Raw genomic sequence first — 21,213 nt, forward strand, 5'->3', positions numbered from 1 at the left:
TAGAGCACTTCGCGCAGCGCCGCCTAGGCCGCGACGAAGGCGGCGTCGTCATCATCGACGACAGCGACGACGACGATGACGCCCCGCCGCCGCCGCCAGCAGCCGGGGAGGGGTCCAGCAGGGGCGCCCGAGTCAAGGAGGAGAAGGTCGACGATGGCGGCGACGACGGAGACTTCTCTGCCTAAAACAAGTTTCTTTGACTAGTTTTTATATGTAATGGCGTATTTTAGCCTAAATTTACGAATATAAAAGCCCATATTTACCGAAAAGTGGCGTGTTTCAGCCCAAGTTTGTCTTTTTTTTTTTCATGCCTGAGGCCGGCCCTGGGGTGGCGGCTGGGGGCCAACTCGCCCCTAGACCCACTTTTTACGCCGGGTCACCCCAGGCGGCGATTTTAGGCGCCCCTGTGGGGCCAACGGCTGGAGATGCTCTAAGAACAGGAGAATGCAAAAACTGAACAGCAAGGTACGTACTAACCATCCACCACAAGGCACGTACCCAGCTTAGCTAGCTCGTTTCTTTCCCTTGCTCTGTTTTAAAAACAAGAGGTCCAAGGTTCTTTTTTATATGCAGAGAAATTACTACAGTTTTAAGAATACTCTAGTTTTAATAATACAATATTTAGTGCTAACCAAACAGGTCACAATAAATAAAACTATGATATTTGAAAAAACTACAGTATTTTTAAAATACTTAGAAAATACTTTACTATCAAACAGGGCCTTTGTTTTTATCTGAAATGAAAAAGGGAGTGCTCGTGCCGGTTCCTCAAGAAAAAGAAGTGGAGAGAGAGAGAGAGAGTAGCCCCACAAAAAACACGTGGAGTATGAAGGAGGCGGTCAACGTTTTGCTAAGATCCAGATCCTGCAACAAACTAGTTGCTGTGGTGGGGAAGATTGCAACAATGGCTCAGTTGCGATATACTTAGACTATGTAAATAGGTTGATCCCCAAGTTAACGGATCAAAATCAGATTTGACGGCCACATAGACGGCGCGCGTCATTATCAGTCAGATGAAGGCAAGCGTTTCCCTTCTTATAAACTGTCCAACTCAAACAAGGTATGAAAAGAAAACAAGTATCACAAAAACTGAAGGAGTCCGAACGAGCATAAACAGACTTGCAACATCACAAACAGTAAATCTTACCGTAGTTCCGATCAAACGCTCGCAAGTCAAGGTGGCAGAGGCGGCGCAAACACGCAATCTAATCGACCGCCCCGTACGTGATTCTGATTCATCGTCCTCAAGCTAGCCCTGCCCGACGCTAGGCCAAATCACCGAGCCGCCGCAAAACGCCCTGCCCCGACCGATTCTTGTAGTCGGTAGCAACCAAGGCCGTTGGACGTAAGGCAATGCCGCGGAAGTACTGGAAGCCGCGGGGAGGCCCTGGATGTGTGGCGCCCGCGCCGGAGCTTCACTGGAAGGCCCTAAATCCTAACCCCGTCCCTGCGGAGGTCCCCGAGTGCTCCCGCTCCCGCGCCGCCGAGGTGTCCGACGACGACGCCTTTGTGGACGTCCCCGCCACCGCTGAGGATGCTGTCGTGGAGGAAGAAATAGCAACAAAGCTGGTGGGGATTCACATGGAGTTGAGTCAGGAGGAGCTGCGCGCTAACCATCAGATGCAGGAGGACGAGGTGATGTCTCACTTTTCTTTTCTCTCTTTCTTTCAGACTCGGGGATGCATGCATGATCTTGCTCTTTCAGTACTGTATGTAGATGGTAAAGCATAGTTGAGTAGCTAGCTTCATGGAAATAATAACTTAAACTTTATGATTCTATAGTTGAGTAATTTTTAAGGGCCGGTTGTGAGGTCTGGAATTATATTTTTTTCATGTGTGTGAAGTAGCTGGCCTACGTACGCTCATAACAACATTTTTTGTTGTGTTTTGCACACCCAGTCCCAGAGAAGAGATATTCTACCAGTTAAGCCATGCCTGCTTTTGTGTTGATTTCTCATTCTTATTTTGCTGTTATCTTGTTTTTAAATTGGACATATGTTTTTTTTCTCAAATACACCAAAGTGTGTGTGCCTGCTGGCTTTTTAATTGGACATACGTATGGTGATCACTTTTTTGTGTCTGATACAAACTAAATTTAATGTCCAGATATTTGCCTTGGAAGCAATTTTTGGAGACAGCATCGTCATTTTAAACAAAAAAGAAGGTCAACGGTCTTTCCAGGTATGTCCATCACAATTATTATTTTTCCAACCTTATTCTTGCTACTGAGGGCAATTAGGGTTTTAATATGTCAATGTTGTTACGTACACAGGTTCATGTACATATTGAGATACCAGATGATGGTATAGATGTCTCGGCAAGGCTCGACTATGGTACTGGAACATTAAATTATGGGGAAACATGTGATGGTGATGCCTCGGATAATCTTGTTTACAAGTTTAGGGTTGAGCATTTGCCTCCAATCCTGCTAACATGCTACCTGCCTTCGTCCTACCCGAGTCATCAACCTCCCTCTTTCACCATCTCCACCGAATGGCTGGACACAGTGAAGATTTCATCGTTATGTCAAATGCTTGATATGATTTGGGAAGAGCAGCAGGGCATGGAAGTAATATATCAGTGGGTTCAGTGGCTCCAAAACTCTTTACTTTCTCACCTAGGGTTTGCTGATGAGATAATTTTAAGCAAGGGTGATCTAACCTGTCATGAAGATGGTCGGGATAAGCATGCTTGTCGAGATGATTCTGCACCTGATGTTATAATTACAAGGATTATGAGATATGATGATGATAAGCGTCATGAAGCCTTCTTACATGATATTCATGACTGCATGATATGCTTCAGCGAGTTTCCTGGTAAGTCTTATTTTTCTGCATAGCTGTTTGTAGTGTTATGTAGAGACTTATACTGTAGAGGTCTTGAGCTGTGTTATACTCCCTCTGTAAAGAAATATAACAGCATTTGGATCACTACTTTAGTGATTTAAACGCTCTTATATTTCTTACGGAGGGAGTAACTGACAATGGCCTATTTTGGCTAGTCCCCATTACCTCATGCATTATCCTTATTCTTTGAGTTGACTACATACTACACATGTAACACCATTGCATAGATGGCATATTAGAGATTCTCATTCAGATGCTTTTTTTTTTGCCTTTGTTAATTCTGAGGGTACTGTCTTTTTTTTGTAATACAATAAAAATTATAGTGCAATGGGGGTATTCATGATGCATGCCATGTCCAACTTGGATATTTTCCATTTAATTTGTTAACCCTTGGTATCTCAATTATTGTTGCTTCTAATTTTAATTCACTACTTAGCTAAATTTTCTAAAAAAAGTTATTACCTCACAGGTGTCGATTTTGTCACACTTCCATGCCATCATTTCTTTTGCCGGAAATGCATCCAAACATACTGCAAAATTCATGTCAAGGAAGGAACTGTATTGAAGTTGACGTGTCCTGATACAAAATGTGAAGGTGTTGTTTCTCCTCATATATTGAAAACACTTCTGGCGGAGGATGAGTATGAACGTTGGGAAAAACTGCTTCTTCAGAGAACTCTCGATGCCATGAATGATTTAGTTTATTGTCCAAGGTGCGAAACTGCTTGCTTGGAGGATGAAAGTAACGATGCGGTGTGTCCGAGTTGTCTATTCAGCTTCTGCACGCTTTGTACATCCCACCGTCATGTGGGGAAACAATGTATGACCGCAGAGGAAAAAATTCGAAAGTTGGAGGTAGGAGAACTTTATCTCACATCTATTTAGCTTATCTTGGATATGGTTATTAAATTGTGGGGCTGTTTCATTACTACTAATATATATCCACTAGCTAACAGAGAAAATGAGAAATCTAGAAAAGTGATATGGCTTGGAGTGTTTTGAATTATTGCATCGATGCACATGTACTTTTGTTTTTCTATTTACATTTGCTGGATGACTATGATAAAGAGGATTTTGCATTTCGACCAACTTTGGTAAAATGAGGGCAAAATGCACTCTTCCTAGAGACAATTTATTTGTACATATCTCGTGTCATTTTGATCTGTCATGTCTTTAAATGATCTTTTTGTTTGGTGCAGGAACGGCTAAAATCTAGGCAGGAACGCGGTGATCAGAATTTGACAGATGAAGTACTCAGCCTCCAGGCAATTATGAGGGATGCAAAACAGTGCCCACGATGCAAGATCGCTATATATAAGATATCAGGATGCAATAAGATGACATGTTCGAACTGCGGGCATTACTTCTGCTACCAATGTAACTTTGCAATTGTTGGATATGAACACTTCAGGTGAGTTCTCTTTTAGTGATATGTTTTGCCCCCATTGTCGTATATATATGCGCCTTGACAAAGAAGAAACATGGGTTGCTTTCAGACCGGGTGCATGTGATCTTTTTTCTCGGGAGGAAATCCGTAGATGGGAAGCACGCATGAACCCAGGGAGGGGGCGTGTAGAGGACGCTCCAGCTCCTGCCCCATTGCCTCAAGGACGATATCGTCACCCTTGTCCTACATGTGGTAAAGGAACTCCAAAGGTAACATGAACTTGTTTTCCTTTTCTTTCATAAAGATATCTGAGACGAGCAACCATAATAATAGTTTATGAGAATGATGCATTTGCCTACCTTTTGTTTTTGAAACTGTGAGTTGCCTCTCTTTTGCATTGAAAAAATCAAACCAAGTGCCTTTTCTTATACAGCTATTCGGGGTCAGTTCATTCGTTGTAAAAGATTTTTTTTGCCATTAGGGCTTTTATTACTCTTTTGTTTGGTGCTTGTACGCAGGTATATGATGATTAGTTTATTTAGACTGCTTATTCCAAATTCAGTTACATATATAACTTGGATCACTCATGACTATGTTATAACTTCGACAAAGAAATTGTTCATTGGCTTCAGCCTGCATGCATGCTTCGAGTGAATTCTTAACTGATTGAAGCTGAGTCTGTCATCACGGCCATTGCCATTTATTATATGATAGCGTTAAACCTTCCAATTGAGGCTCTGGAAAAGATTGATTCTCTTCGGCGTGCTTTCCTTTGGGCTGGTTGTGACAAGGTCACCGGTGGCAAATGCAAGATCAACTGGGAACAGGTCTGCAAGTCCAAGGTCCATGGGGGGCTAGGTATCCTAAATATGAGGAAGTTTGCGTCTGCGCTTCGTATCCGTTGGCTTTGGGCAGAATGGTTGGATCCGGTGAAGCCGTGGGTTCGCTTGGGTAACCCATGTGATGAGAATGATAAAAACATTTTTGCTGCTGCCACCAAGGTGTTGCTTGGCAACGGTATTCGTGCTTCCTTCTGGGAGTCTGCTTGGCTAGATGGCATGAGACCCAAAGACATCGCCCCGAAGATCTTTGACCTATCAAAAAGAAAGGGATGTTCGGTTCAGAAGGCTTTGGATAATAACTTCTGGGTCTCTCAAGTCAAAACAGACGGGATCACCTCTGCTACACACCTGACCGAGTTCGTCAACCTTTGGGAAAAATTATCTGTGGTGCAACTCAACCTCGACGTGGCTGATTCTATCTCTTGGAAGCTTTCTAATGATGGCTCTTACTCCGCGTCCTCGGCCTACAAGGTCCAGTTCATGGGCTTAGTTGACTCCAACATGCAACAGTTGGTGTGGAAGATCTGGGCTCCCCCCAAATGCAAATTCTTTGCTTGGCTTGTGATCAATAATAGAATATGGACGGCCGACAGGCTCCAACGCCGGGGATGGCCTAACTGTGATCGCTGCCCCCTCTGCAAGCAAGTTCAGGAAACCGCGGCTCACCTCCTTTTCCAATGCCGCTACACGGTTCGAGTTTGGGAAATGGTCCATTCGGTGAAAGCCTGGTGGAACCTCATTGACTCCAACGCATCGCAGTCTCGACGGGCGATGATGTCTCTTATTATGTTGATCTCATGGGAAATTTGGAACGAGAGAAATGCACGCGTCTTCCGTAACACCGCGGTGCCGGTTGGGGTTCTTGTTGCAAGAATCAAAGATGTTTCAAAGTGTTGGTGCCTTGCAGGGGCCAAATATTTGAGTACTGTAGTGCCACGAGAGTGATGTTTTTGTAATTCGGCCTTTGGCCAAAAACTCTAAACCTTCTTCTTAATCAATGAAAGTGGCAAATCTTTTGCCCAGTTTCAAAAAAAAAAAAAAACTGTGGTTCTTCTTATTGTTTCTTTTCACATCGCACAGCACAAACGCCTCATGATTTGTATGTGTTTACTTTGGTCGCAGATTGGAAACAATAACCACATCTCCTGTGGGTCATGCCAGACAGGGTTCTGTGCATTGTGCCGGAAGACTGTCCACAAAACTTCACAGCATTTTGGTCCCAGGGGATGCAAGCAACACACTCCAGATCGCGACTGACACTGCGATATGCAGCAGAGGCCGGGGTTATCCCCTTTTCGGAGGAAAAAAAAGGGCCATATGCCCAGCACCTCAACGCAACTACAATTTCCAAAGGTTCTGCTCATGATCTGCATATATATATATACCGTACCCATATAAGGATACAGCCCTGGCGTTTCCTGCATTTTGCAGGGAGCCTTATTTTCAAGCTCCCAGCTTCTTGTACCGTAGTAAAGAACTAAAGATCAACCTAGAAGTAGGATATTGCAAAGGACTAATGAGGAATTATATCAAGAATGTCAATTTCTTGTTACTTGTCAGGTTTTCTGTTGCTTTGCTTTGCTTGCTTCCTCTCTTGTATTTTCTGCACACTGCCAAGTGTCGCGGTTGGGCTACCTACTTACGGCCCGTCTGTTTTGTGGTCGAGCGTGAGGGTGCAGGTGCTCGCTATCACAGGCTCTGCCGACCGTCATCGCCTCTACTGGGTTGAGGTGATTTCAAGGGATATGCCCGCTTACAATTGCTATGACGAGAGTGTTGTACTGTTGTCCCATACTATGATTCACATAGTCAAATCAAATATTGCACCTCTAATTACTTATTGGTGAGCCCAAAGCACAATTACTTACAATAATTATTCAGATATATGTCTTTCTTTGTAACGTACCATTATTCTTTTGCGTATAAAGAACACCGATTTGAGGCAGCCTACAAAGACAATTATTTTAGAGGTAGTGGCCGAATTCTCCTATATGAATTCATTAAGATAACCATGTACTCCCTCTGTTCCATAATGTAAGCCTTTTTAGAAAGCTAGTTTTAGCTTGCTATAAAAAGCTTTATATTGTGGAACGGAGGGCTCCCGTCATTTCATAATGTAGTGTATTCTACATTTTGTCAAGTCAAGCTAGATAAAGAAAATATTGCATCTACAGCATGAAATAGTACAATAAATGTTGGACAAACTTTAAAATATTTATTTGAAAAAGTACTAGTAGAAAAAGGCGCATTTGTCCCGGTTCATAAGGCCCATTTGTCCTGGTTCCCGAACCGGGACTAAAGTGTCAGAACTAAAGCACAATACCTTTAGTCCCGGTTCGCCTACGAACTGGGACAGATGGGGCTCCATGTGGCCGCTGCGGCTTGCCCAGTCAGGAGGGCCTCTTGTCCCGGTTGGTAGCACCAACCAGGACCAAAAGGCGTCCACGCATCAGCAGTTTTCAAGGGCTGGGGTTTTTTTTGAAGGGAGGGAGGGGGGGGGGGGTTGGGGGTTTTGTAGGGTTAATTTAGGGGTTTCATATATTGTGTTAGCTAGCTAATAGTGAGAAGTGTCCTCTCTTATCTTCGTGTTTGGTCGACGCTACGTACTATACGTATAGAGAGGACTTGACACGCTAGCTAGCTAGTAAGCAAATGAAGGAAACCATTAATTACAGAAGATCGTCATGAATATATACAGAGAGAAGTGATCGACCTCTCCTTCTCCGAGAGATTGGTCGAACAACAAGTTTTCGTATATCTATCCGGCGCTACTGGTTACATATATACAATATATATAAGATCTCTTACAACCCCCTAACATCTGAACTCAAGTTCCACATGGTATTCCCCGTCTCTACCGATGACGTGGTCAAGAAAGAATCCCGCCAATTCCTGTTGAATTGCTCGTATGCGATCTTGTGGTAGGAGTTCATTCCGCATCTGAAACATCTAATTTGAAGTGGGGGTCAATACATATATATGAGTGAAACTCAACACAAATGATAGTAATAAAATAAAATTGTGAATATTATTGTTACGCAATTCATATTGTTTTTTAGAGTAGCCCCGCTCACAGGTCATGTGGCGGATGAACTCGCAAATGTAGTATCCACAGTAATTATTCCCGGGTTCCTGCCACAACCACTTTACAAGAAATAGAGGTCAATCAAACTGATAAGCAAGCATGCTAAATGATATTGATGAAACTAGCTAGAATCAATGGGAGATGCGTGGAACCAGCTATTAGTACTTACTTTCGGGTGTTCAAATCGCAGCTCCCCCGGCAGTCCCAGAGCTTCTGCGGTGAATTTTTTCTAAACCCTGCCAGACAAAGAAAATAATCACTTGATATCATGAAATGAACAAAGTTGCCGATATGGTGCCATAATGATCGATTGAACTTACTTCTCGAGCATTTTAGTCATGGCCGTATACTCCTCGGGATCTTTTCGTCTTGAGTCTATGACGATTACTAGTCCCTGCTCAAGCTTAATCTCTAGCAGAATAAAGTGGAAGCTGCGCACGCATGCATAACTCATCAATTACATTACTATAACCTCGAGTAATAAGGGAAACCGAATATGCACAAGACAGTAACACTCACTTGAATTCGTAAGGAAAGAGTATTATATCTTTGTTTTGATTTTGAAGTACCGATCGTAGCAAGTTGGCCTCGGTTTGTTTTGCATCATATTTAACATTCCATTCATCTATGAGATTTGTGTTAATGAACCCAATATCACCGATTTGTCTTTTCTTGCATTCGGCGATCTTCAATCTGCATAATATAGTGAGGTTAATTATATATACATGCAATGAAAAAGCAGAGCTATATATAGAGACTTAATTACAGAAGTAGTACTTACAGACAGTAGCAAGTGACGATTATTTTATCGAGGGCCTTTTGATTAAAAAACCAGAAGAACTCCTCATATGGAACAGACAACAGATCAATTCCAACGAGGTCGTGCTCCTCTTTAACTCTCATCGTCAAAGTATCCTTCCCAGACTTGCTGCAGATGTCCATGTACCAATCATGGAATCTTCGCATCATCGTTGTTAGAGGAGGATGACCAGGTTTGACGAGAAGCTTCTTGTGCCGGTATTTGAATTCGTCCATCTCCATTCTATAAAAATTTTCATCGTCGGGCAGGTAATCTCCAAGATTGGTACCGGGCAGCATCCCCGGATGATTAGCGACGATATCGCTAGACATCTTGATAGGGGGGCACGATTGGTTCGCTTGTTCGCCGAGCTGGGGAATTCTTTCCCACTTCTTCGTTCTGCTAACCTTTGATCACTGCAAGTACTTCCCGACCGCTCCGCTTCCTTATATGTCCTTTCAAAAATGCGCTCATAGTTGGCATGCAACAGAGGCGGTGGTGGTCGCTTCAAGGCATCTAAAGTGCGCTTCGCTTTCACCGGATCTATCTTCTCCTCCGGAGGTGGATGTTTCTTAGCTCTTTGCGTTTTAAAAAAGTCCTTCACTTGGGCTTCATAGATCTTCTTGTTTTCCTCCTTGCTCATCTCGTATGGTAACTTCTCTAGAGGCTTGAGAGAAGGACCGAATCTATATTGCCTCCTGCCTCTGGTTGTACTGCTAGATGCCGGAGCGGCTGCAGCTGTCTTCTTTCGTTGCTTACGAGGCAGAGAAGAAGGAGGCGGAGTACTATGACGCGCCAGAGCAGCCGGAACAGCGACGTTTGTGTTCCACCGTTGCCAACAAGGCGAAGGAGGAGGTGGGCTGCTCGGACGCGCCGGAGCAGCCGGAGAAGGAGGGGGAGTACTGCTGCCCTCACGCGCCGGAGCAGGAGGCGAAGTGTCCTGATCACTCGCCGGAGGAGGAGGAGTAGGAGGCGGAGTGCCCATCTGACTCGCCGGAGGAGGAGGAGGAGGAGGCGGAGGCGTGAAGTTCAGAAGCTTGATGTGCTCCTTCCGCCATAGACATGGAGTCTTCAGAGCAAGACCCAGCTGAGTCTCCCCTTCACCTGTATGGTGGTCAAGCTGGAGCTCCTCAAATTCCTCTGTTATTTCATCCACCATCACAACAGCATAGCCTTGTGGAATCGGAAGGCAGTGAGAAGTTGCGTCGGGTTCAGGAGGGAACACAGAGCCGTCAGCCGCCTTGACTTTGAGGTGCTGCCATTGCATCATAAGCTGGCACTGGTGTGACTCCGTGATAGCATCCACGGGGTAGCTAGGAGCTGTGAAGTCAAGCTGCTGAACGAGCTTGGTGGAAGCCATGCTGCTTCTCCACTAAGATGGCGGGGTAGCTTGGGCAGGATCTCGCTGGTTCTCAACAGCTTGTCGTTCCTCTAGCTTTCGTACCCTTGCCTGAAGCTTTTGCAGTTCGCTCAGCTCCACTTTCCTCCTCCTCTCTTGGGTTTTGTAACCGCCTGCGTTGGGAAACCCAACCTTCCATGCAACGGAGCCTGGCGTGCCTCGTGTTCGTCTAGGGTGCTCAGGATTCCCGAGGGCCAGTGTGAGCTCGTTGTTCTCTCTATCGGGAACGAACGTCCCTTCCCGCGCTTCCTTGATTGCTGCCTGAAGTTTTGTGATGGGTGTTGCAAGTTGCTCGTCCGTCCAACATCAGTTCCCTATTTCAGGGTCCAAAGCCCCCCAACCCCGAAGAACCAAGTCCTTGAATGGTCTGGTCAGTTCAATGTCTCTGGTTCGACCCCTTTAGCAATCAGGTCACTTTCAGCCTTGTCCCACAACGGCCAGGCTGTGAGGTAGCCACCTGACCCCGTGCGATGGTGATCCTCCTTCTTTGGAGCATACGACAGGGCAGGGCGCGGCGACGGTGATGAGAAAGCATACGGGGCAGGGGCGCGGCTGCGTCCGGGTCAGGGCAGAGGGACACGAGGATCGGCGGCATCGGGGACAGGGCGCGGCGAGGGCGTCCGCGACAGCTAGCTCGGGCAGCCTGCCAGCATCGTGGATGGATTCACTACCATTGGGGGGATAGGAGGAGGAGAGATCGAAGTGGGGATGGGCGGTTCTGAAAATTCATAAGTGCTACTTACATACCCAGAGTATTGGTCCTGGTTCGTGGAACCAACCGGGACCAATGCCCCATTTAGTCCCGGTTGGTGCCACCAACCGGGACCAAAGGTCAATTTCCAGCAGCCCAAAGGGCGGAAAAAGGAGGCCTTTGGTCCCGGTTGGTGGCACCAACCGGGACTAAAGGGGGGCATGTTGGGGAACGTTGCAGAAAATAAAAATTTTCCTACGGTTTCACCAAGATCCATCTATGAGTTCATCTAAGCAACGAGTGATAGGAGTGCATCTACATACCTTTGTAGATCGCGAGCGGAAGCTTTCAAGAGAAAGGGGATGATGGAGTCGTACTCGCCGTGATCCAAATCACCGATGACCAAGTGCCGAACGGACAGCACCTCCGCGTTCAACACACGTACGGAGCGGATGACGTCTCCTCCTTCTTGATCCAGCAAGGGGGAAGGAGAGGTTGAGGAAGAAGACTCCAGCAGCAGCACGACGGCGTGGTGGTGGTGGAGAGGTAGTACTCCGTCAGGGCTTCGCCAAGCACTTAACGGAGGAGGAGAGGTGTTGGGGAGGGGAGGGGCTGCGCCTTGGATCAGGTGTGCAGCCCTCCCCTCGCCCCTCTATTTATAGGGGAAGGGGAAGGGGGCCGGCCCCCTCTAGATGAGATCTAGAGGGGGGGGGCGGCCAGGGAGGGGGCTTGCCCCCCAAGCAAAGGGGGGCGCCCCCTTTAGGGTTTCCCCCCAACCCTAGGCGCATGGGCCCAAGGGGGGGGCGCCCAGCCCTCCAGGGGCTGGTTCCCTGCCCCCTACGGCCCATGAGGCCCTCCGAGAGAGGTGGCCCCTCCCGGTGGACCCCCGGAACCCCTCCGGTGGCCCCGGTACAATACCGATATGCCCCCGAAACTTTCCGGTGACCGTATGACAACTTCCCATATATAAATCTTCACCTCCGGACCATTCCGGAACTCCTCGTGACGTCCGGGATCTCATCCGGGACTCCGAACAACATTCGGTAATCACATACAAGTCTTCCTAATAACCCTAGCGTCACCGAACCTTAAGTGTGTAGACCCTACGGGTTCGGGAGACACGCAGACATGACCGAGACGGCTCTCCGGTCAATAACCAACAGCGGGATCTGGATACCCATGTTGGCTCCCACATGCTCCTCGATGATTTCATCGGATGAACCACGATGTCGAGGATTCAATCAACCCCGTATACAATTCCCTTTGTCAAACGGTACGTTACTTGCCCGAGACTCGATCGTCGGTATCCCAATACCTCGTTCAGTCTCGTTACCGGCAAGTCACTTTACTCGTACCGTAATGCATGATCCCGTGACCAAACACTTGGTCACTTTGAGCTCATTATGATGATGCATTACCGAGTGGGCCCAGAGATACCTCTCCGTCATACGGAGTGACAAATCCCAGTCTCGATCCGTGTCAACCCAACAGACACTTTCGGAGATACCTGTAGTGCACCTTTATAGTCACCCAGTTACGTTGTGACGTTTGGTACACCCAAAGCACTCCTACGGTATCCGGGAGTTACACGATCTCATGGTCTAAGGAAAAGATACTTGACATTGGAAAAGCTCTAGCAAAACGAACTACACGATCTTGTGCTATGCTTAGGATTGGGTCTTGTCCATCACATCATTCTCCTAATGATGTGATCCCGTTATCAACGACATCTAATGTCCATAGTCAGGAAACCATGACTATCTGTTGATCAACGAGCTAGTCAACTAGAGGCTTACTAGGGACATATTATGGTCTATGTATTCACACGTGTATTACGATTTCCGGATAATACAATTATAGCATGAATAAAGACAATTATCATGAACAAGGAAATATAATAATAATCCTTTTATTATTGCCTCTAGGGCATATTTCCAACAGTCTCCCACTTGCACTAGAGTCAATAATCTAGTTACATTGTGATGAATCGAACACCCATAGAGTTCTGGTGTTGATCATGTTTTGCTCGCGAGAGAGGTTTAGTCAACGGATCTGCGACATTCAGATCCGTATGTACTTTGCAAATATCTATGTCTCCATCTTGAACATTTTCACGGATGGAGTTGAAACGACGCTTGATGTGCCTGGTCTTCTTGTGAAACCTGGGCTCCTTGGCAAGGGCAATAGCTCCAGTGTTGTCACAGAAGAGTTTGATCGGCCCCGACGCATTGGGTATGACTCCTAGGTCGGTGATGAACTCCTTCACCCAAATTGCTTCATGCGCTGCCTCCGAGGCTGCCATGTACTCCGCTTCACATGTAGATCCCGCCACGACGCTTTGCTTGCAGCTGCACCAGCTTACTGCTCCACCATTCAACATATACACGTATCCGGTTTGTGACTTAGAGTCATCCAGATCTGTGTCGAAGCTAGCGTCGACGTAACCCTTTACGGCGAGCTCTTCGTCACCTCCATAAACGAGAAACATGTCCTTTGTCCTTTTCAGGTACTTCAGGATATTCTTGACCGCTGTCCAGTGTTCCTTGCCGGGATTACTTTGGTACCTTCCTACCAAACTTACGGCAAGGTTTACATCAGGTCTGGTACACAGCATGGCATACATAATAGATCCTATGGCTGAAGCATAGGGGATGACACTCATCTCTTCTTTATCTTTTGCCGTGGTCGGGCATTGAGCCGAGCTCAATCTCACACCTTGCAATACAGGCAAGAACCCTTTCTTGGACTGATCCATTTTGAACTTCTTCAAAATCTTATCAAGGTATGTGCTTTGTGAAAGACCTATGAGGCGTCTCGATCTATCCCTATAGATCTTGATGCCTAATATGTAAGCAGCTTCTCCAAGGTCCTTCATTGAAAAACACTTATTCAAGTAGGCCTTAATGCTGTCCAAAAGTTCTATATCATTTCCCATCAAAAGTATGTCATCTACATATAATATGAGAAATGCTACAGAGCTCCCACTCACTTTCTTGTAAACGCAGGCTTCTCCATAAGTCTGCATAAACCCAAACGCTTTGATCATCTCATCAAAGCGAATGTTCCAACTCCGAGATGCTTGCACCAGCCCATAAATGGATCGCTGGAGCTTGCATACTTTGTTAGCATTCTTAGGATCGACAAAACCCTCCGGCTGCATCATATACAGTTCTTCCTTAAGATGCCCGTTAAGGAATGCCGTTTTGACGTCCATCTGCCATATCTCATAATCATAGTATGCGGCAATTGCTAACATGATTCGGACGGACTTCAGCTTCGCTACGGGAGAGAATGTCTCATCGTAGTCAACCCCTTGAACTTGTCGATAACCCTTAGCGACAAGTCGAGCTTTATAGATGGTAATATTACCATCCGCGTCCGTCTTCTTCTTAAAGATCCATTTGTTTTCTATCGCTCGCCGATCATCGGGCAAGTCTGTCAAAGTCCATACTTTGTTTTCATACATGGATTCTATCTCGGATTGCATGGCTTCAAGCCATTTGTTGGAATCTGGGCCCGCCATCGCTTCTTCATAGTTCGAAGGTTCACCGTTGTCTAACAACATGATTTCCAGGACAGGGTTGCCATACCACTCTGGTGTGGAACGTGTCCTTGTGGACCTACGAGGTTCAGTAGCAACTTGATCCGAAGTACCTTGATCATCATCATTAATTTCCTCTCCAGTTGGTGTAGGCACCACAGGAACATTTTCCTGAGCTGCACTACTTTCCGGTTCAAGAGGTAGTACTTCATCGAGTTCTACTTTCCTCCCACTTACTTCTTTCGAGAGAAACTCTTTTTCCAGAAAGGATCCGTTCTTGGCAACAAAGGTCTTGCCCTCGGATCTTAAGTAGAAGGTATACCCAATGGTTTCCTTAGGGTATCCTATGAAGACGCATTTTTCCGACTTGGGTTCGAGCTTTTCAGGTTGTAGTTTCTTGACATAAGCATCGCATCCCCAAACTTTTAGAAACGACAGCTTAGGTTTCTTCCCAAACCATAATTCATACGGTGTCGTCTCAACGGATTTAGACGGTGCCCTATTTAAAGTGAATGTAGCTGTCTCTAGAGCGTATCCCCAAAATGATAGCGGTAAATCGGTAAGAGACATCATAGATCGCACCATATCCAATAGAGTGCGATTACGACGTTCGGACACACCGTTACGCTGAGGTGTTCCAGGCGGCGTGAGTTGTGAAACGATTCCACATTTCCTTAAGTGTGTACCAAATTCGTGACTTAAGTATTCTCCTCCACGATCTGATCGTAGGAACTTTATCTTTCGGTCACGTTGATTCTCTACCTCATTCTGAAATTCCTTGAACTTTTCAAAGGTCTCAGACTTGTGTTTCATCAAGTAGACATACCCATATCTACTCAAGTCATCAGTGAGAGTGAGAACATAACGATATCCTCCGCGAGCCTCAACGCTCATTGGACCGCACACATCGGTATGTATGATTTCCAATAAGTTGGTTGCTCGCTCCATTGTTCCGGAGAACGGAGTCTTGGTCATTTTGCCCATGAGGCATGGTTCGCATGTGTCAAATGATTCATAATCTAGAGACTCTAAAAGTCCATCAGCATGGAGCTTCTTCATGCGCTTGACACCAATGTGACCAAGGCGGCAGTGCCACAAGTATGTGGGACTATCGTTATCAACTTTACATCTTTTGGTATTCACGCTATGAATATGTGTAACATTACGTTCGAGATTCATTAAGAATAAACCATTGACCATCGGGGCATGACCATAAAACATATCTCTCATATAAATAGAACAACCATTATTCTCGGATTTAAATGAGTAGCCATCTCGTATTAAACGAGATCCAGATACAATGTTCATGCTCAAACTTGGCACTAAATAACAATTATTGAGGTTCATAACTAATCCCGTGGGTAAATGTAGAGGTAGCGTGCCGACGGCGATCACATCGACCTTGGAACCATTCCCGACGCGCATCGTCACCTCGTCCTTCGCCAGTCTCCGCTTATTCCGCAGCTCCTGCTGTGAGTTACAAATATGAGCAACGGCACCGGTATCAAATACCCAGGAGTTACTACGAGTACTGGTAAGGTACACATCAATTACATGTATATCAAATATACCTTTAGTGTTGCCGGCCTTCTTGTCCGCTAAGTATTTGGGGCAGTTCCGCTTCCAGTGACCCTTCCCCTTGCAATAAAAGCACTCAGTCTCAGGCTTGGGTCCATTCTTTGACTTCTTCCCGGCAACTGGCTTACCGGGCGCGGCAACATCTTTGCCGTCCTTCTTGAAGTTCTTCTTACCCTTGCCCTTCTTGAACTTAGTGGTCTTATTGACCATCAACACTTGATGTTCTTTCTTGATTTCAACCTCTGCTGACTTCAGCATTGAAAATACTTCAGGAATGGTCTTCACCATCCCCTGCATATTGTAGTTCAACACAAAGCTCTTGTAGCTCGGTGGGAGCGACTGAAGGATTCTGTCAATGACCGCCTCGTCCGGGAGGTTGATCTCCAGCTGGGACAGGCGGTTGTGCAACCCAGACATTTTGAGTATGTGCTCACTGACAGAACTGTTTTCCTCCATCTTACAACTATAGAACTTGTCGGAGACTTCATATCTCTCGACCCGGGCATGAGCTTGAAAAACCATTTTCAGCTCCTCGAACATCTCATATGCTCCGTGTTTCTCAAAACGCTTTTGGAGCCCCGGTTCTAAGCTGTAAAGCATGCCGCACTGAACGAGGGAGTAATCATCAGCACGTGACTGCCAAGCGTTCATAACGTCTTGGTTCTCTGGGATGGGTGCTTCACCTAGCGGTTCATCTAGGACATATGCTTTCTTGGCTGCTATGAGGATGATCCTCAGGTTCCGGACCCAGTCCGAATAGTTGCTGCCATCATCTTTCAGCTTGGTTTTCTCTAGGAACGCGTTGAAGTTCATGTTGACATGAGCGTTGGCCATTTGATCTACAAGACATATTTGCAAAGTTTTAGACTAAGTTCATGATAATTAAGTTCATCTAATCAAATTATTTAATGAACTCCCACTCAGATTAGACATCCCTCTAGTCATCTAAGTGTTACACGATCCGAGTCGACTAGGCCGTGTCCGATCATCACGTGAGACGGACTAGTCATCATCGGTGAACATCTCCATGTTGATCGTATCTTCCATACGACTCATGTTCGACCTTTCGGTCTCTGTGTTCCGAGGCCATGTCTGTACATGCTAGGCTCGTCAAGTTAACCCTAAGTGTTCTGCATGTGTAAAACTGTCTTACACCCGTTGTATGTGAACGTAAGGATCTATCACACCCGATCATCACGTGGTGCTTCGAAACGACGAACTTTAGCAACGGTGCACAGTTAGGGGGAACACTTTCTTGAAATTATTATAAGGGATCATCTTATTTACTACCGCCGTTCTAAGTAAACAAGATGCATAAAACATAATAAACATCACATGCAATTATATAAAGTAGTGACATGATATGGCCAATATCATATAGCTCCTTCGATCTCCATCTTCGGGGCTCCATGATCATCTTCGTCACCGGCATGACACCATGATCTCCATCATCATGATCTCCATCATTGTGTCTTCATGAAGTTGTCACGCCAACGACTACTTCTACTTCTATGGCTAACGCGTTTAGCAATAAAGTAAAGTAATTTACATGGCGTTCTTCAATGACACGCAGGTCATACAAAAAATAAAGACAACTCCTATGGCTCCTGCCGGTTGTCATACTCATCGACATGCAAGTCGTGATTCCTATTACAAGAACATGATCTCATACATCACAATATATCATTCATCATTCATCACAACTTCTGGCCATATCACATCACATGACAATTGCTGCAAAAACAAGTTAGACGTCCTCTAATTGTTGTTGCATCTTTTACGTGGCTGCAATTGGGTTCTAGCAAGAACGTTTTCTTACCTACGAATAACCACAACGTGATTTTGTCAACTTCTATTTACCCTTCATAAGGACCCTTTTCATCGAATCCGCTCCAACTAAAGTAGGAGAGACAGACACCCGCTAGCCACCTTATGCAACTAGTGCATGTCAGTCGGTGGAACCTGTCTCACGTAAGCGTACGTGTAAGGTCGGTCCGGGCCGCTTCATCCCACAATACCGCTGAAGCAAGAAAAGACTAGTAGCGGCAAGCAAGTTGACAAGATCTACGCTCACAACAAATTTGTGTTCTACTCATGCAATAGAGAACTACGCATAGACCTAGCTCATGATGCCACTGTTGGGGAACGTTGCAGAAAATAAAAAAAATCCTACGGTTTCACCAAGATCCATCTATGAGTTCATCTAAGCAACGAGTGATAGGAGTGCATCTACATACCTTTGTAGATCGCGAGCGGAAGCTTTCAAGAGAAAGGGGATGATGGAGTCGTACTCGCCGTGATCCAAATCACCGATGACCAAGTGCCGAACGGACAGCACCTCCGCGTTCAACACACGTACGGAGCGGATGACGTCTCCTCCTTCTTGATCCAGCAAGGGGGAAGGAGAGGTTGAGGAAGAAGACTCCAGCAGCAGCACGACGGCGTGGTGGTGGTGGAGAGGCAGTACTCCGACAGGGCTTCGCCAAGCACTTAACGGAGGAGGAGAGGTGTTGGGGAGGGGAGGGGCTGCGCCTTGGATCAGGTGTGCAGCCCTCCCCTCGCCCCTCTATTTATAGGGGAAGGGGGAAGGGGGCCGGCCCCCTCTAGATGAGATCTAGAGGGGGGGGCGGCCAGGGAGGGGGCTTGCCCCCCAAGCAAAGGGGGGCGCCCCCTTTAGGGTTTCCCCCCAACCCTAGGCGCATGGGCCCAAGGGGGGGGGGCGCCCAGCCCTCCAGGGGCTGGTTCCCTGCCCCCTACGGCCCATGGGGCCCTCCGAGAGAGGTGGCCCCTCCCGGTGGACCCCCGGAACCCCTCCGGTGGCCCCGGTACAATACCGATACGCCCCCGAAACTTTCCGGTGACCGTATGACAACTTCCCATATATAAATCTTCACCTCCGGACCATTCCGGAACTCCTCGTGACGTCCGGGATCTCATCCGGGACTCCGAACAACATTCGGTAATCACATACAAGTCTTCCTAATAACCCTAGCGTCACCGAACCTTAAGTGTGTAGACCCTACGGGTTCGGGAGACACGCAGACATGACCGAGACGGCTCTCCGGTCAATAACCAACAGCGGGATCTGGATACCCATGTTGGCTCCCACATGCTCCTCGATGATTTCATCAGATGAACCACGATGTCGAGGATTCAATCAACCCCGTATACAATTCCCTTTGTCAAACGGTACGTTACTTGCCCGAGACTCGATCGTCGGTATCCCAATACCTCGTTCAGTCTCGTTACCGGCAAGTCACTTTACTCGTACCGTAATGCATGATCCCGTGACCAAACACTTGGTCACTTTGAGCTCATTATGATGATGCATTACCGAGTGGGCCCAGAGATACCTCTCCGTCATACGGAGTGACAAATCCCAGTCTCGATCCGTGTCAACCCAACAGACACTTTCGGAGATACCTGTAGTGCACCTTTATAGTCACCCAGTTACGTTGTGACGTTTGGTACACCCAAAGCACTCCTACGGTATCCGGGAGTTACACGATCTCATGGTCTAAGGAAAAGATACTTGACATTGGAAAAGCTCTAGCAAAACGAACTACACGATCTTGTGCTATGCTTAGGATTGGGTCTTGTCCATCACATCATTCTCCTAATGATGTGATCCCGTTATCAACGACATCTAATGTCCATAGTCAGGAAACCATGACTATCTGTTGATCAACGAGCTAGTCAACTAGAGGCTTACTAGGGACATATTATGGTCTATGTATTCACACGTGTATTACGATTTCCGGATAATACAATTATAGCATGAATAAAGACAATTATCATGAACAAGGAAATATAATAATAATCCTTTTATTATTGCCTCTAGGGCATATTTCCAGGAGGGCATTGGTACCGGTTGGTGCCACGAACCGGTACCAATGCCCCCCTTTAGTCCCGGTTGGTGTCACGAACCGGTACCAATGCCCCCCTTTAGTCCCGGTTGGTGGCTGCCCCCTTTAGTCCCGGTTGGTGCCACCAACCGGGACCAAAGGCCTTGTGCTGGTGCCCGCGGCCAAAATGTTTAGTCCCACCTCACTAGTTGAGAGGGGCTCGGAGGGGTTTATAAGCCCTAGTGCCGTTGCCCTCTTGAGCTCCTCTCCAATGCAGGCTTACAGGCCTAATCTGACACTACTGTGCCTGTGGGCTTACTAGGCCTTCCGTGGGCTTGAATCCTGGCCCATGGTTGGGTTTCTAGTCGTATTCAGGCCGTGGTGGCCCAGTAGGCGGCATTTTTTTTAATTTTTTTTCAGTATTTTTGTTTTGTTTCTTGCATTATTTATTTTCTTTTGTTTTTTGCTTTATTTTTTTAATTATTTTTGCTTTTAGGTAATAAAAAATATAAACTTTCTGTTAGTGCCATTTGTTTTCCAATTTGAATAGTTTAAATTTGATTTTTTTGAAATTTGTGTGAATCACTAGGTTTTGAATAACTTCACTATAAAAATAGCTTTTTGAGTGATTCTTTTTCCTGTTATTTAGTATTACTGTGTTTTATCATTATATTCAAAAACTGATTTTGTTATTTTAGTTTCTAACAAAAAATTCTTTATGAATTCTTTTTGCTATTAAAGTTTCTAACAAAAAAATTATTTATGAAAATTCTTTTTGCTTTTAATGTTTTGAACAGAAAATACTTTGATAATTTTGGTTGCATAAATTTTATATAATTTTAGTTTCAATAATACTAGAGGTTTATAAAAGTTCTTTGAGTTGATTCCTTTTGCTATTGAAGTTTTATAAAAGCTATTTAGTTGATTCTTTTTGCTATTGAAGGATATTATAGTTTTGTTTTAGTTGATCATAATAGAATATTTTAATTGATTAATTTTAGTTCATTCTTTTTGCTATTAGTTTATTCTTTTTGCTATAGTTCATTCTTTTAGCTAAATGACCCTTAAACTGAAAAGCACTACAAATGAACTCTGAAAAGGTTGAAAGTTGGCATGGTATCATCATTTCACCCACATAGCATGTGCTAAAAAGTTGAGAGGGTTACGGCAAAAGCTGGATGCACTTCGTGTACAAAATAG

General features: G+C 45.7%; 1 protein-coding gene across 1 annotated transcript; it reads left to right on the forward strand.

The window, feature by feature from the left end:
• Positions 1–1,101: 1,101 nt before the first annotated feature.
• Positions 1,102–6,583, forward strand: LOC123086442 (E3 ubiquitin-protein ligase RNF14-like). The gene is made up of 7 exons (XM_044508210.1): positions 1,102–1,635; positions 2,107–2,181; positions 2,273–2,816; positions 3,316–3,701; positions 4,046–4,257; positions 4,343–4,502; positions 6,198–6,583. Exons 1-7 carry the CDS (start codon positions 1,354–1,356, stop codon positions 6,330–6,332), a joined length of 1,794 nt encoding a protein of 597 aa, XP_044364145.1. The 5' UTR covers positions 1,102–1,353; the 3' UTR covers positions 6,333–6,583.
• The last annotated feature ends 14,630 nt before the right edge of the window (positions 6,584–21,213 follow it).

The sequence above is a fragment of the Triticum aestivum genome, chromosome 1B (genome assembly GCF_018294505.1).
Source record: "Triticum aestivum cultivar Chinese Spring chromosome 1B, IWGSC CS RefSeq v2.1, whole genome shotgun sequence".
Classification (NCBI taxonomy): domain Eukaryota; kingdom Viridiplantae; phylum Streptophyta; class Magnoliopsida; order Poales; family Poaceae; genus Triticum; species Triticum aestivum.